General features: G+C 33.8%; 1 protein-coding gene across 4 annotated transcripts; it reads right to left on the minus strand.

Annotated features, from left to right (window-relative positions):
- Positions 1–3,463: 3,463 nt before the first annotated feature.
- On the minus strand, positions 3,464–7,216 carry LOC133798514 (uncharacterized). Of its 4 annotated transcripts, none has more exons than XR_009875916.1 (4): positions 6,862–7,208; positions 5,763–5,878; positions 4,678–4,825; positions 3,464–3,809 (listed from the first exon to the last, which is right to left on the minus strand). XR_009875916.1 is itself a non-coding variant. In XM_062236834.1 (4 exons), exons 1-4 carry the CDS (start codon positions 6,928–6,930, stop codon positions 3,799–3,801), a joined length of 339 nt encoding a protein of 112 aa, XP_062092818.1. In that variant the 5' UTR covers positions 6,931–7,216; the 3' UTR covers positions 3,464–3,798. The 4 variants fall into 4 exon arrangements, 1 of the variants encoding a protein (XP_062092818.1); XR_009875917.1 differs by having other exon boundaries at positions 4,678–4,764; positions 6,862–7,207; XM_062236834.1 differs by lacking the exon at positions 4,678–4,825 and adding an exon at positions 6,505–6,647 and having other exon boundaries at positions 6,862–7,216.
- Between the last annotated feature and the right edge of the window lie 8,472 nt (positions 7,217–15,688).

The raw sequence follows: 15,688 nt of genomic DNA on the forward strand, positions 1-15,688 counted from the left end.
TTTTTTATTCTTTTTAAAAATAAAAGATTTAATTTATTAATAAGTTAATAAATTAAAAGAGGGTTTAAAACCCTATATTTTGATAAAATAATCAATAAATTATTCTTTTAGTAAGTAAACTTGATTAATTGATTTCAGAAAATTAACTAGTCAAGATGAGAAATTTTTAACGGTTTTCCTAATTAAGATAAATTAAGCTATTTTCTTAAAACAGTTTTTAGAGATTAAAACCTTAAGGAAAAAAAAAGGAAATTAAGAGTTATTTTCTCAAAAAAAATAATTAAGGGATTTAAATAGTATTTTTTGGATATAATACCGGCTAAAATCTTCTATATATTTAACTGACTTGTTGAAAGTACGGGTTAATATCATTACCTTTAAAGAATAAGACTTTTAGCGGATTGTGGGAAAATACAATTGCGATACCCGAGCCTAGATATCGAGACCATAGGATAGGTCTTCTCGAGACTTAGGGTTTAGTCTCGAATATTTTTGTATGAATTTCCTTAATGGGTTTAAAACCAAATAAGGATCATTAATCCTTACAAATAATTTTTAAAATGACCAAACTGCCCAAAATAATAATAATGAATTATGAAGCCCCATAATTAATCTGAGTATACTGGATGGATAATTACAATATTGGCTAAAGCATAACTGGACTATATATTGGAGGGTGAAATCCTGCTGAGAGCTAAGGACTCCAAGTTAACTTATATTGTGTGGCTACAACATGAAACGACTATTGTATTGTATGTTAGGATAGGGACACATGCACATATATACATTGTCGTATAAAGTTTGCATAGAGATGTTAGTCTAGTGGGTGCTGATTCAAAAAATATGCCCAGTAGATATCCGTCATAATCTAGACGGCTGATCCCCGTCACATTGCTTGATTTTATTATGTCCGGTTCATTACCGCGACGAGTGGCCAAGAGGTGAGGATTGCTGGTTTAAACCTAGGGGCGCCAAAATGAATGGGACCTAGGGGCTCTCATGCTTACTTAATCAGTGAACGGTTAGAACCCGAGCAAGTACTTTGATAAGTTATTCCCGGATAGTAGCCATGAATATTGGCCATTTAGTGAGAGTGCCTAGAGATACTAGGGGTTGCTAAGTTTGAGTGAGGCTTAACACCCTAGGGATAACTTCTCACCAGCACTGCTGATTAACATAAAAATCTCTGTAAAATCGTGTAACTTCTATTACACTCTTGGATAAGTAATGATGGCCTAGGTAACACAATAGTTACCCTTGATGGGGATATTTATTGGCTAGATCTTAGTGTTGAGACTTGTTTCTCTCTTACAGATTAACATTTATACTGGAGGGCGTGTTACGCCTGAATTTTTGATAAGAAATAGTTGTGATATATTATATCTGCTTGCTCTGGGATTTTCTGAGTGCATGTATTTATTTGTTGATAAGAAATAGTTGTGATATAATATATCAGCTTGTTTTGGGATTTTCTGAGTGCAAGAATTTATTTGTTTATATGAAATAATTTGTCATTGGTTATCAGGCATGACCATAAGTTTTTCAGGATGCTTTTGCATTCTTGAAATTGATTGTGTAAGGTCCGGATGAATCTGGAACCCTAATTGTCTGCATGCTTTTGTTTTAAAGTTGAACTTACTAAGCATTTTCGCTTACCTAGTTGTTTCATGTTGTAGGTAAGAACAAGGGCAATGCAGAGCAGTGAGCGCTGGAGTCTACCTTGCGAATGTACATGTGAACCAACCTTTTGGGAAGTCGTTTTATTTTTGGAATTGTTGTGTTATTTTCATAAACTAGGCTCACTCTACTCTTTATAAAATATGTTTGTATTAAATGTTAAGTATGGTCATACGACTTCTAAGAAGTTTTTTTTTATACGGGTTTTGAGACATTTGGTTAAATGAAAACATTTATATTTCTGCATTATCGAGTCTTAAAAATCCAGGTCGTGACAATAAGTCAGTTTATGAGTTAACTATTAACTAGTAAGATTAATGGTACTTAAGGAAAAAGAGATAAATAAAGAGGTGAACGTTATTCTTATCCTAGCTTTAATTATAAATTATTACTAGAGTATTGAATTGTATGTAATGATTAAATCAATTGACACTTTATTACAAAGTACTTAGTAAATGACTTGTTGATAATTGTAAGAGTGCATTATAATATTTTTTTGTGGAATAATATTGATATTAATAAATAAGGTTATTGTATTAAAGAGTTTTAATTAATAATCTAAATTTATTCTAGGTCCATAGGTCCCCAAACCGACTCTATCAACATTGTTCAAGGTACAAATCAAAATTGGGATAAAATTGTGTAAGAGCATATTTGAAAGCTGTCCAAGTCAATCCTCAACACACTAGGACGCGTGTGGGGACGTAGGATGTTATGGACAATATAGACTCTTTTGATGTTCTCAACACATGAGATGAAGAGAGGGTTGAGAATGAAAGAGGCTAAGAAAGTATAACGTTCATTTTCAAGCTATTTCTAAAACTGAATAATGATTCTCTCTAAAAATTAATGATACATTTATATTTTATAAACCTAAAATATCTATCAATGTGGACTCACTCAATAGCTTATTGGGTTTAGATTTAATTATTTAATCAATATTTTTATCAAATAAAAAATATCTCCTTTAAACAATAATTTAATAAATAAATAATTCAAATTATAACATTTAAAATTTGAACGATTCAAAATTGGATCTGACCCTAGGTCACATGCTAGTCAATGTGAAAGAAATGTGACTAGGCGTGTAGCACTGTAGTGCTCCCCAATTTTTTCTCAATTATTTATTAAATTAATAAGATAAAATATCTATGTATTAAAATAATGTTTTATTTTATATACCCATAAATATCAATTAACTTTATCTTATAAAATCTAAATACATTATTATCATATAATAAATTAATATCATACTCTCCTAATATTAATTAATTCAAAATTAATTAATATTATATTCAACTAATATATAGTTTTCAAATAAAATATATTAGTTAAATTAATTACATATAGTTATACCTTTGTCCTCAAAAATTAATTTCTTGCAAATTTAGTCATTTCTCAATTTATTATGTCAGTACCATCCACACCGTAGACAAAGTAGTATAAAGGCAACTTAGGGACAATAGACCTATAATACTAAGCTCCAATAAACAAGACTATTAATTAAACTGTTAATTTAATAATCTTATTTATTAATTTCATTATTACTTTACTATAAATATAGAATTAAACTCTTATTTATTATAGAATTATATTTACAAAATTAAAATTATTTTGTGCAGTCCATTGATATAATCATTTTATTTAATTTTGTCATCCAATAATTAGTTTGTTAATTAGAACTGGTCAAAATTATTGTTTTACATTTCTAATTATGTAACAACCACGTACTTAACACATATATAGTGTAAAACAAAATTTATATTTGATAACAAAAATACTGAAATTCTGAATTTACAAAAACTTTATTAAAAATAGATAAATTATTGTTTGTAACTTTAAGCCATACAATATTCACACCCAAAAACTTTATTTTACATATTACTTTAATAATTTTAATAATAATTTATGTGACGTTATTACACCTTATCATAGAACTATGGTTATATCTAGCCAATAAAATGTAAAGCTTTATGTATAATATAAAGTTCACAAAATACTTTTAAATAAAATGTAATTATAAAACCAAGTTTCTCACTTATTCATAAAATATAGCATAGCAGAACTCCGCTCTCTTCATGTCAGCCCAATATGTACGGTCATATTGGCTCCACATACTCATCATGCCTTACCTACAACACAAACATTATTTGATGAGCTAAGGCTCCATAAGTAGAATAACTACCTCATGCATTAAAATAAATATGCAACATGTTAATGTATCTTCTTTCTTTAACTTTCATCTTTTTACTTTCCTTTCTTTGGGCCCTTGAGGATGCTGCTGCCGACATTATATAGGGAATCACATTCTCACTTAAACATAAATATGATAACAAAGACTTTTTCCCTCATAAACATTTATTATATAGGGAAGCACGTCTCCCTTATTGCATTTTGGGACATAGGTCTCCCAAACAGCATCTCTAATCTAACACTTTCAATAACTTATCTGTAAACATTAAGCATGCTTATGCATAATAAATATAACATGCTTGAAAATAACTTATGCATAAAAACAATATGGTAGAATAATATGTAAAGCATATAAATACATATAAGCACTACTTCAAAATTGACGTGGGACAACAATTTAAAACTGTGGTAAGAACATTCATATATCAGTTCTAATACTGTCGGGTCATGCACTAGCAGGAGACGACAGTTTATGGGCAAGCGTCGTTACATGAGACAACAAGTTTTAGGCAAATGTTGTGCCATGTGGTACATTTGACAACATAAAATTTTCAACTATTGTCCTATAACGCCTTCTAAGTGAAAAAAAAAATGCACTCGTACAACAATTCTTTGGAAACTGATGTGCCATAAAAAAAATGAATTTTTTTCCTTATTATAAACCACTATATTCATTCAAAATTTCCGTAATAATTACAATATAATACAGAAAAAATCATCCAGCATACAAAATCAACAAATTTCAGTATATTATAAAACTAAAGTTACAAGATCAAAATGTAGTTCAACTATTATAAATATACTTACATTAGTAGTTAGCCATCGGATGGGTGCCTCATGCAAGCAATACTCCATCATCATTATGATATTAAAGCCATACTCTACCATTGAAGTCTAAAGAAGGCAATTGACCATTTTCTACTTGTAACTTTTTTTCATTCCTCATTGTCTTTCTCTTAATGTGCAAAGAGACACAATATATATACATCAATATGAAAAGCATATTTCTTTTTATCACCATATTATAATCTAAAATAAGTGAAAATTTCTAAGTAGATCGAGATAGTAATACATGTGATTATCTTGCTCAATGATCACTAACATAAAAAAAACGTATGAATTGAAAACAAAGTTATTAATACAACTAACATCCAATAATTTCTCAAAACTTTCTAATTAACACCATAAAACTAAAAGAAAAAGTCATTAAATGTACTTCTTGGTGCTTATCAACTCTAAACATTTGAGCAAATGAATATTTAGTTTAATATATAAATATAAACAAATAATAATGACCATCTAAACATCACTTTGAGTAAATGAATAGTTTACTTCAATAATTGGCAAATATGTATATATATATATATAAAACAAATCATAATGACATGGTCCCTGAATCAATAATTGTATTCGTCACTTGGATTTTTCTTTATTATTTCTGCCCATATAATTTGGCATAAAATATTTTAGTAAATTTCAAAATGAGCACTAGCATCGAGCCAATGAAAACCAATGTATAATTAAACAACACCAAAAGTAGAAACATTGATGAATAGGTCCCCATATTAAAAGATAGAAACATTGAAGACAACCAATCAAGATGCCTCAATTGAAACAAGCAAAAGCATCACATATAAAATTAATATACCATAAATGAACCGAGCATAGAGAGCTTGTTCCTAGCCTAGATAACTCCTTTTTTCTTGTTTCAAAAAGAACAAGGACCTTGTACCATGGCAGCGAATGATGCTGCAAGAGACATGGCCTTTGTATATATGACGCATATGTTTCCTAAATATTAGTAAAACAAAATAATGCCACAAAATGAACTGAAATCACAATAAGACTCGACTAACTTAAGTGATTATGCTGTCCAAAGATGAATAACTTACTTGGCCAATAGCAAAACCACATTTTTCCTTGCCACACTTTCCTTCTAGGGGCTCCAAAGCTGATGTTAAGCAATCGGTCGCCTTGAATAACTTGCCTTTGTCTAATAGAGCAACAACTGTACAGAACAATAAAATCAGTTAAATCATGTAGCAGTAGAAAAATCTAAAATCAAAGTAGTGATACAGAACCACAAAACTATTGAAGACATAGCAGAGATGCAAAAATAGAAAGGCACATCGAGCCACAAATTTGCAAACAAATGGTATATGAGAATTATACCTTTGTGATTAGTTAACCAATAAAATGGAAAACAAATTCTTGAATTAGAACGAACCCAATTTATAAATAAAAAAAAAACCTTGAACTAGTCGAATGAATATTAAAGATAAATTTCAAGGATCTGTATTAATCAAAATGAAGGTATATATACATATATCAATATTATAATAACATTAACAAATTAAGGGATCACTTATCCACCCATTACCCCTCAATTGCCAACCTATTTAAAACCATATTCTCCCTCTGAAGAGATCACTCAAGTTCATCTAAATTTTCGTCAACGATCAACTATGCAATTATGATCAATTTCATTCTTCTTTTTCCTATGGAGGCTCGTGCATTTAATTACCCTCTAATATATATTATAGAGTATATTGTACTACAAGAAAATGATGAATAGATGAGACATAATAGAGGGAAAAAATAGAAGCAATCTGTAGTGGTGGTAGTACGACTTGCCTCTTCAAAAGAGAATCCCAGATGACATGATGACCATAAAAAACACTATTATTTTCTATTTCATATATACATGAAAGAAAAACCAAGATCATATTTTCTTTCTCCGTATGTTTTCTTTGTCTGATGATAGAAATCTTTTTGGGCTGAGAAGACACGAAACTATTTAAACCAAAAGAGAAGTGAACAATTCCAAAAGACAATGAAATAAAAATTAAAGAAACCAAAACCAAAAACTATAACCATGAAACCCAATATCTAGGATTTACATTCCACAAAATCACACAACGAATATGAATATTGAAATAATAGAAGAGAGAATATACAAAATGTAAAAGGAGCAATCAAGGGTTTGGTCACCTCAAAATCACACCCACAAGTCACAAAATACAATTGAAGTGATAAATTATTGTCCAAATCCAGCTGCATAGAAAGGAGAAAGGAAGGGGGAAAGACAAGAGGTCAGAGAATGTGAAATGGTTTGTCTCAGAGGCTGATTGCTCGGACATACATAGTCAAGAATGCGTGAGGAGTAGTGAGAGATTAGAGAGACCAGACACACAAATGATTTCTAGGGTTTTAGAAGGAGAAGAGGGATATCTGAGGGAGAGAGTTAAAGCAAAAATAAGAAAAAAGAACAATTGTGCCCAAATTTTTTAGTAGCTTGCCTATCAATTTTTGGAAGCTGATCAGGTTATTTGGTTTGTTGTTTTTAGGGAAATTTGCGGTTACCAAAACTTTCAAGTTACTAATACTTAAATATCCAAACTAATTTTTGGTCGCAAAAATACCCAACCGTTAATTTTTCTGGCATTCCGTTAGTACTCATAGTTAGAGTTTAGTTTTGACATATAAGAGGACAAATGGCATTCAATAAAACAAATAAATCATTTTTAAAACCATCTGAAAATATTTAAAAATATAACTAAGGTAATTATATTATATTATTATTAAAACATTTAAAATAAAAAAACTGAAAAAGTAAAAGAAAAAGAAAATGATTATCAGAGAGAGGGAGAGAAGACGAAGAACAGAGAGGGAGAGAAGAGAGAAAGACGAAGAACAGATTACCCAGAAAACTATTTTGAACCCCAACGAAGAACCCCTTGAGACGCCGACGAAGACTCATCTGAGATGCCGATGAAGACCCACCAGAGACGGTGACACGAACACCACCCACCAGAGACGTCGACGAAGACCTTGAGACGCCGGAAAATAAACGTCGACTAGCCAGGAATTCAGAGTAGAGGAGGCACAATGATTATAAAGAATACAAAACAGAATATACATCAGTAATCCAAAATTTCTCTTGAAAAAACAAAAAAACAAAACAGAATATACATCAGTAATAAAGAATACATAGACTCACTAAACTGATTGTTCTGAGTAGTAGAAAAAATTATATTATCAAATGCTAATTTACTCCTCAAGAATCCTATGCTATCCTCTCTTCCATTTTAGATGGCAAAGAATACTTCAAATGGTGGCGAGCAGCAATAAACGAAAAACTTCTTTTCTGTATGGCCTCGTCCCCTGCTCGCTTCCCTTTTCCATAGATTGGATTCAACGAACATATCACCCTTCCATCCTAAAAAACCACACTTAAAATTGTTAAGAGCTCCACATCAATACATTTATCAGAACACAAACCAGTAAATATCCCCTTATGACAAACAGTTTGGGCAAGAAAAAAGAGTGACCTCTCCATATAATGTTGAGCCAGCTCCCCCGGTATGCTGGTGAGCAGCACCCTACACAACATATCCACCTTTTGGTATGCTGACCCTTGTGCTTTTGGTGTGAATGCATCTGTCACTAGTCATACCAGTGCCCTTGCATGACTCCACAACTTCATATTCCACCTAACACACAAGAAATTTTGGTTAAGCTGATCAAAATGGGGGCTGAATTGATGAATTCTTATAACTACTGCACAACACAGTTAGTATATGAGTCTTTTTGGAATCAAGTGCCCAGTTGGCTCCAAATTATTATGTATTTGTGTAGTGTCATATGCACAGATTTATTAAGTACCTGGTAGTGCAATGTACTAAAGTTTTTCTTAATGTTTCATTCCAAAAAATTAGATCAGCACATTATGGGGTCAGAAAGACCACAAGGAAAATTATATTACTTAATGAATTCATTCTGTTTCAACATAAATATCTTGTAACTTTTCATGGAAACAGATTGCAACGTAGAACAAAATTTTACAGAATTTATGGCCTATACTTGCAATAGAAGAATCCACTACTAATTTAGATTCACCTTCACATTCCTATTAGAGCCTCGGGATAGTTAGGATCCTCTTTCAATAGCTGTGAATATCATAGTTGTAAAGTTAAATGTGTATAGCTTAGTTACAGGCTTATCACATTAACATCCTGAGCCATTGCTCCCAACCAACAAACTCAGGAAGAAGAAAAAATAAAGTACAAGTAATAAAAAGAAGAGTAACGGAAGTTCTTTATAGTGAATTTCTCTTGAAAGACATAGATGACTTGAGGCCCTGAACTATTACCTGATCAAAGATAGATATAGCACGAGCATATTTTCCTTCATTCACCTGTTAATGAAAAATTGTTTAATAGAAGTACAAAACATATGTTCCATAACACAGAATATTCTTACAAATAGTAATTGTACTCCAAAAAGACATTATGATACATACCTCTGCTATACCTCTTGATAGACGAAAATCCACACTTATTGACTTGGTCTTTTATTTTTGTTAGACTCATCACTTATTTCAGTATCTGAAAACAACCCAATGGTGAAGATAAGTTTCATGAAGAGGGATAGGGTTCCCTGCTTCATCAACAACTTCTGCATTAAAACTCTTCACAACAATATGACCTCTTGGAAAGTCAATGTCATAGTAAAATCTATTGACCACTGATCCTGTTCCCAACTCAAACTCAGGGGATAGAAATACAGCGGATTTGGTCTTAATTTGTTTTTTGATCCTCAGAGAATTTGAACTTGATATGCTGCTCAATACTAGTACTAATATTACTAAACACAAAGACCAATCTCCAAAACGAAATACCATTTCTCCTTCAAATCTTATAATCATTGTGCCTCCTCTACTCTGAATTCCTGGCTAGTCGACGTTTATTTTCTGGCGTCTCAAGGTCTTCGTCGGCGTCTCTGGTGGGTGGTGTTCGTGTCACCGTCTCTGGTGGGTCCTCATCGGCATCTCAGATGAGTCTTCGTCGGTGTCTCAAGGGGTTCTTCGTTGGGGTTCAAAATAGTTTTCTGGGTAATCTGTTCTTCGTCTTTCTCTCTTCTCTCCCTCTCTGTTCTTTGTCTTCTCTCCCTCTCTCTGATAATCGTTTTCTTTTTCTTTTACTTTTTCAGTTTTTTTTATTTTAAATGTTTTAATAATAATATAATATAATTACCTTAGTTATATTTTTAAATCTTTTCAGATGGTTTTAAAATGATTTATTTGTTTTATTTAATTTACATGTGGAGTAATCTTGGAGTGCCATTTGTTCTCTTATATGTCAAAATTAAACTCTAACTAAGGGTACTAACGGAATGCCAGAAAAGTTAACGGTTGGGTATTTTTGCCACCAAAAAATTAGTTTGGGTATTTAAGTGTTAGTAACTTAAAAGTTTGGGTATTTTAGCCGCAAATTTCCCTTGTTTTTAATATTTTTTGTTATCTTAAATATTTTTGTTTTTAATTTTTTTAAATGTTTTTTATTTTTAATTTATTAAATAATTGTTGTATTACTTTGAAAGAAAAAACAAGTATCATAAATAATTTTTCATATAAAAATCTTCTTTTATTAAATATATAATAACTAATTTAATTAATTAATATTAAAAAATATTAAGAAGTTAAACAATTATTTGAATAATTCATTTTCACATTAAAAAAAAGTCATTTTTAACTAATAGCTATTAAGTGTTGTAAATTATTAGTACTATTTTATGAATATATTAAAATAAATAATTTAATTAGTACATGATAAAAAAATATTGCATTGGATCATACTACAGTTTGAATAGAAATGTTGTCTTGTGTTAAAAGTAGACAAGTGACAACAGTCGCACTAAAACTGTCCTCTCATTTAAGTTTTAATATGCATGGTACGACAGTTCGAAAGAATTTGTTGTGTTGTGTGTAATTTTAACACGATATGAAAATTCTACTACAACTGTCGTCTCTCGTGTGTCGTCTAAGTACAATTTTGTAGTAGTGAAGACACATAAAAGACTTGTGTTGTAGATGAGGATTCTACTTACCTCGCATCCTGATAAGACAACCAAAATTGTTAGCTTCCTAATAAAAACACAAACTATTAACTTACATAAAATTTACATGATATAATTTTAGTTTATAATCGTTATTATTCCCTTTTTCCTATTTTATGTCCAGACGTATGGTCATACTATAATTGTCAATGGTAAGATCCTTGTCTAATAGTCGTGGTCATGGTCATACGAAAATGTCCAGGTTGTAACATCAGTCCATAATAATAGGGAACAATGTCATATAATAATAGTCTACATAAGGGTATAAAAAGTTCATAATAGTCCAAAGTGTGACCATAGCCTATATACATTTTAGTATTATAGTGATACATTAAAAATAGTTTATATTTCAATTTTGACATTGTAATGGCATAATAAATTAATCTATATATAAAATTTTGACATTATAACGACATAGTAAAATAATATACATATAAAGTTTGGCATTATAATGGCATAGTAAAATAATATATATATATAAATTTTTTCTTTATAACATCTGTTAACGCGATTTTTTGCCAACAGTATATTAAGAAATCTAATAAGGATATTAGTGCTTATTTGTAAACTGTAATGAAATAATAAAAACCCTTTTCATACACACAACTTTTATGTGGTTCAGTGGTTAAATCCACATAGTCCACGAGACAGTAATATTACTTTTCTCTCACAATTTCTGCAGAGTTTTAGTAATACAGAAAGGCAGTCCCCTTCCCTGTCCATTATCCCTGATATTTATAGGGGAATTTCCTGGACAAGTTTGGGTAACCACATGAATAAATGTGGTATACATTTAATACAGATTATTCCCATTTACATTGGGATATGATTTGATAACAAAATAGAATATATTCCTGCTATCTCGGATAATAAATGATAAATAAGCAATACAGCCTGGACATTAATGAGCTTATAAAGAGCCCGAGTCTCTTGGGATCCTGCAGTATACGTTTTGACCAGGTTACCACGAGATAAATGTCTTCATTGAGTTGGCGTTCAAAGATTATCTGAACCTTAGTTCATAGTACCTTCAGAGCGCCCAAAGAATTATTGGTCTCGAATTGGATCGTTATCCTAGGAGGTCGCCAGATAATAACCCGAATGTCGGTCTGCCAAGTCCCAGCTCGAGCTGCTCACATGATTGTTAACCAGAGGTTCTACTTTACTGCTTTTTCACTTATCCATCTGCCAGTTGTACCCCTAGTTGAGTGAATAAACTCATGCTAATTTTTAGGCTACAACATTTTCCCCCAAGCTCCTGCTCGTGCTTGATGTCATCACTTTCTGACATGATCAGTAGGAATGTTTAGGCTTCTGCCATGTAAAATCGTGCCTGCCTACTACTTGAGTACTGGACACGTGGTTGTCTGTAATTGGCATCTGTTCGGGTTTCGAGGGCTGTGACAACTGTCCTGTCAACTTTTTGTCGTCATATGGTTCATTTAATCTTGGCCTTTGGATCTCGAGCTGACCCAATCGAATGGCTCGAATTAATTCCCATAGTATACGTATAAATAGGGAGATTAGACCTGAACCTTACCACGTTTGCATTCAAAAACTTTCCTTTCAAAAACAAGGTTTCCCTTTTTCTCTCAAATTCTTCCCAAAAACCTTCATCGCCTTTCAGAATTTCAGAAGCTTTCAAGGAGCATCTTGTGGACATATCGACATCTTCTTTGAACAAACATATAATCTATAAGTATTTCCTCACATGCTTTGAATCTTTCAATTCTTTATATTCCAATGAGTTTTTTTTTTGTTTTAGAAAAACGTTCTTTGCTCACTATCATTTAGGTTACGTCTGAGTGTAAATAGGAAATAAGGTTTGGTTTAGGCTAAATGAGCGAGACTAGGCTTGTTTAGAAATAAGGTATTCATAAAACTGTGCAAAAATTTTGGGTTTTACAAAGAAAATGCTACTGATAAATCGATTAGAGTACCTGTTTGGGTGTAGAATCAGAAAGGGTTTTAGGTTTTGTTCAGGTTAGCTTAAGGGTCATGATTCCTTAAGCGGTTTTGCATTAAATCGCTTGCAAAAGAAAAGTTGTGGGTCTGACGAGCCTGACACACGAATCCCGAAGTATCAAGAAATTTGGCAAAACCAAAGCACGCGGCCTAGGACTATGTGGAACCATGCATTGAGGCTAGAACACACCTTAGCTCGAATACATTTTAAATCCCAAAAGTAAACCACTTAAACCCTCGAATTTTTGTACCTATACAGCCGTAGCTAGTAATTATCTTATGTCACCACTAATAGGTTGTTTCGTCGTCAGGCGAGCTAAATCATGGCCCCTTGAAAGAAAAACGACGCGAGCTCCTCTTCTCGAAGCAAGAAAAAAGGCAAGCAGGTCGTGTCTGACTCTCCCATTCCTCAATTCAGCCCTATGGTGGAGGGGGAACTCGTCATCGACCCTAACGCGTTCTTCGAGGCCGAGCACATAGTGTCCCAGATAACGTCTCAGGGAAAGTTAACAAGATCCTACTGAGTCATGGGATTGAGATGGAAGCAGATGGCCTCCAAGCCCGACCTCCGTTGGAAGGAGAATGGAACGACGCCCCTCTCCAATATGACTGTGGGGCGTGGAGTGATGAGCACCTGAAGGCAGGTGCCTTCTTTCCACTAGACTAGCACTTCGTAGATTTCCTAAACTACGTTAGACTGGCTCCGTTCTAACTCTTGCCAAACTCATATCGACTCATGGCGGGGTTAAAATATCTGTTTCTGAGGCACGAGTGGGAGGTCCCCACTTTAGCAAATATTATGTCTTTCTTCTGCCTCAAGGCCAGTCCCGACCAGAAGGGGCGAGGTGACAGTTCTTACTACCTCACTTGTTTTCCCAACTTAGACTTTGCCATCGACCTCCCCAACCACCAAAATTATTATAAAGACTTGTTCTTTATGTCAAATTGGTTCAAGAACTGTGAGCACCGATACTTTAACCGCCCTTGTAAGTCCTCTATAATTATGAATTAAGCACGTGAACTTTATTATCATTTTCACATTTTTTTTTATTCTAATTGAGTCCATTCTTTGTGCAGCTATATTCGTGAGGAAACAGCGCTCTGAGACCCTCGGGGGTCAATATAAGACTTTGTCTAGTCTTCCTCCGAAGGAGAAAGACTTCCGTCTGGTTGTGAACGATGCCACCATGGTGGATTGCAACCTAATCAGCAAAGGCCAGACTTTGGCTCTCAGGAACCGAGCTCCTCTTCCCGTTATTCCTGAGATCTCCCCTCATTAAGAGGCCTTGCCACCAATGAAGACATTGAGGAGGAAGAAGACGTGGCACCCCAGGTGCAAAAAAGGTGAGCTCCTGAAGAAAATCAGGGGCCTGATCCCGATCGAGCTGCGTCCGGGGCAGTAGCCGGCCCGTCTAGAAAATGTAACCCATATAGAGAGTGTAATGTCCTGGATAACCAAGACCGTCACACTGTGTGTTTAAAATAGTGCAAGACTTGCTAATCAAGTCATTTAAAAAAATATGTGATCCTAAGGTCATAATCAAGTTAGGGTTAAAAGATTTTGGTCATAAACAGATAATTTTCATTAAAATAATTGTTTAGTACATGGGATCCCAAAAACAGGGTTTAAAGGACAAATTTACAAACTTCCAAAAGTCATATCCAAGAAAAGGCCACTCTAATTGAAAAATACGCATTTTAGTTTTTCTGTCCCTGTACAATCCCTCGACCATGGTGGACGAACAGCTGGAAATGTACACCCCACCCCCAGAGCTCACTAACTCATGGTTGATCCATCTTATCCTTGTCTTTACCTACACCACGTAGCACCTGTGAGCTAAGGCCCAGCAAGAAAACCATAACATCATAGTAGCCACATAATCAGTGAGGATAGTCAATGAATCACAAGTCAATCATCCAAATATTCAACTAGTCATAGGCATCACATTAAAAACAGAAAAAAATCATCATATTTATATTCAACAATTTATCACAATCACCATACAATACTCAGGGTCGACACCCTTAGGCTGCACCCTCTGTTTAACCCACTGACTCCGGCTTGCTTAGGCCGAGTCCAATGTTTATCTAGCTGACCCTGGCTCATAGTGGCCAAGTCGTGTTCTATTCGCAAATTATCAGCCCCAACTCTCATAGGCCATTTATTTCATGCTCACATGGCATTATCACTGCCATACAACATATGTAATCAAACACAGGGAATCTTAGTCCTAACACAGCCACACAAGGGTGCAATTCTCTTACCTTTAATTTTGAGCGGAGAAAATGAAATGGTTCCGAGCACGATCCTCAGCCCTGAGCCTAGACAATAAACCTACTCACAGTGTCCAATGGGTAATTATTAACTTCTAATCCGAATAAATACTTAGGAAACAGAAACTAGCCTCCGAGACCTCAATTCTACTAAACCAGGTAGTAGAAATTGTCTCGGGCGCCTAGGTTTGAACCCCTGAGCCTTACCAATTCTAGAAATAATTTTAAGGCTAAAATCCCCAAGCGGGTCGCGACTTGGCTTAGTGGGTCGCGACTTGCCCCCAAGTCAGAGGGCAAGGTCCCAAGCCAAAGGGGAGGTGGGTCGCCACTTGGCTTAGTGAATCGCGGCGCGTCCCCAAGTCAGAGAGCTACCGCAATCCAAAATGGCCATATGCGTCGCGGTGCCCCAGGGCTGGGTCGTGGCGCACCCCTTTTGAACCCAGAAATCATGGGTTTTCTCCTTCTTCTTCCCAACCAAGAACCATAAGGCTTTAACCCTGAATTTTTACGTAAATGAACCTCACCAACCACAATCAAACTTGCTAAGACTTTAATCCACATATTTAAACCATGAAATTCCTAGCAATTACAAAAGCTAGTACCCCCATTCCAGTAGAATTCATTACCCAATTACTTAGCCTAAATTATACCCTAACAGTCCAATACTTCAACAAATTAAGAG

Source organism: Humulus lupulus, chromosome 8 (assembly GCF_963169125.1).
Source record: "Humulus lupulus chromosome 8, drHumLupu1.1, whole genome shotgun sequence".
Classification (NCBI taxonomy): Eukaryota; Viridiplantae; Streptophyta; class Magnoliopsida; order Rosales; family Cannabaceae; genus Humulus; species Humulus lupulus.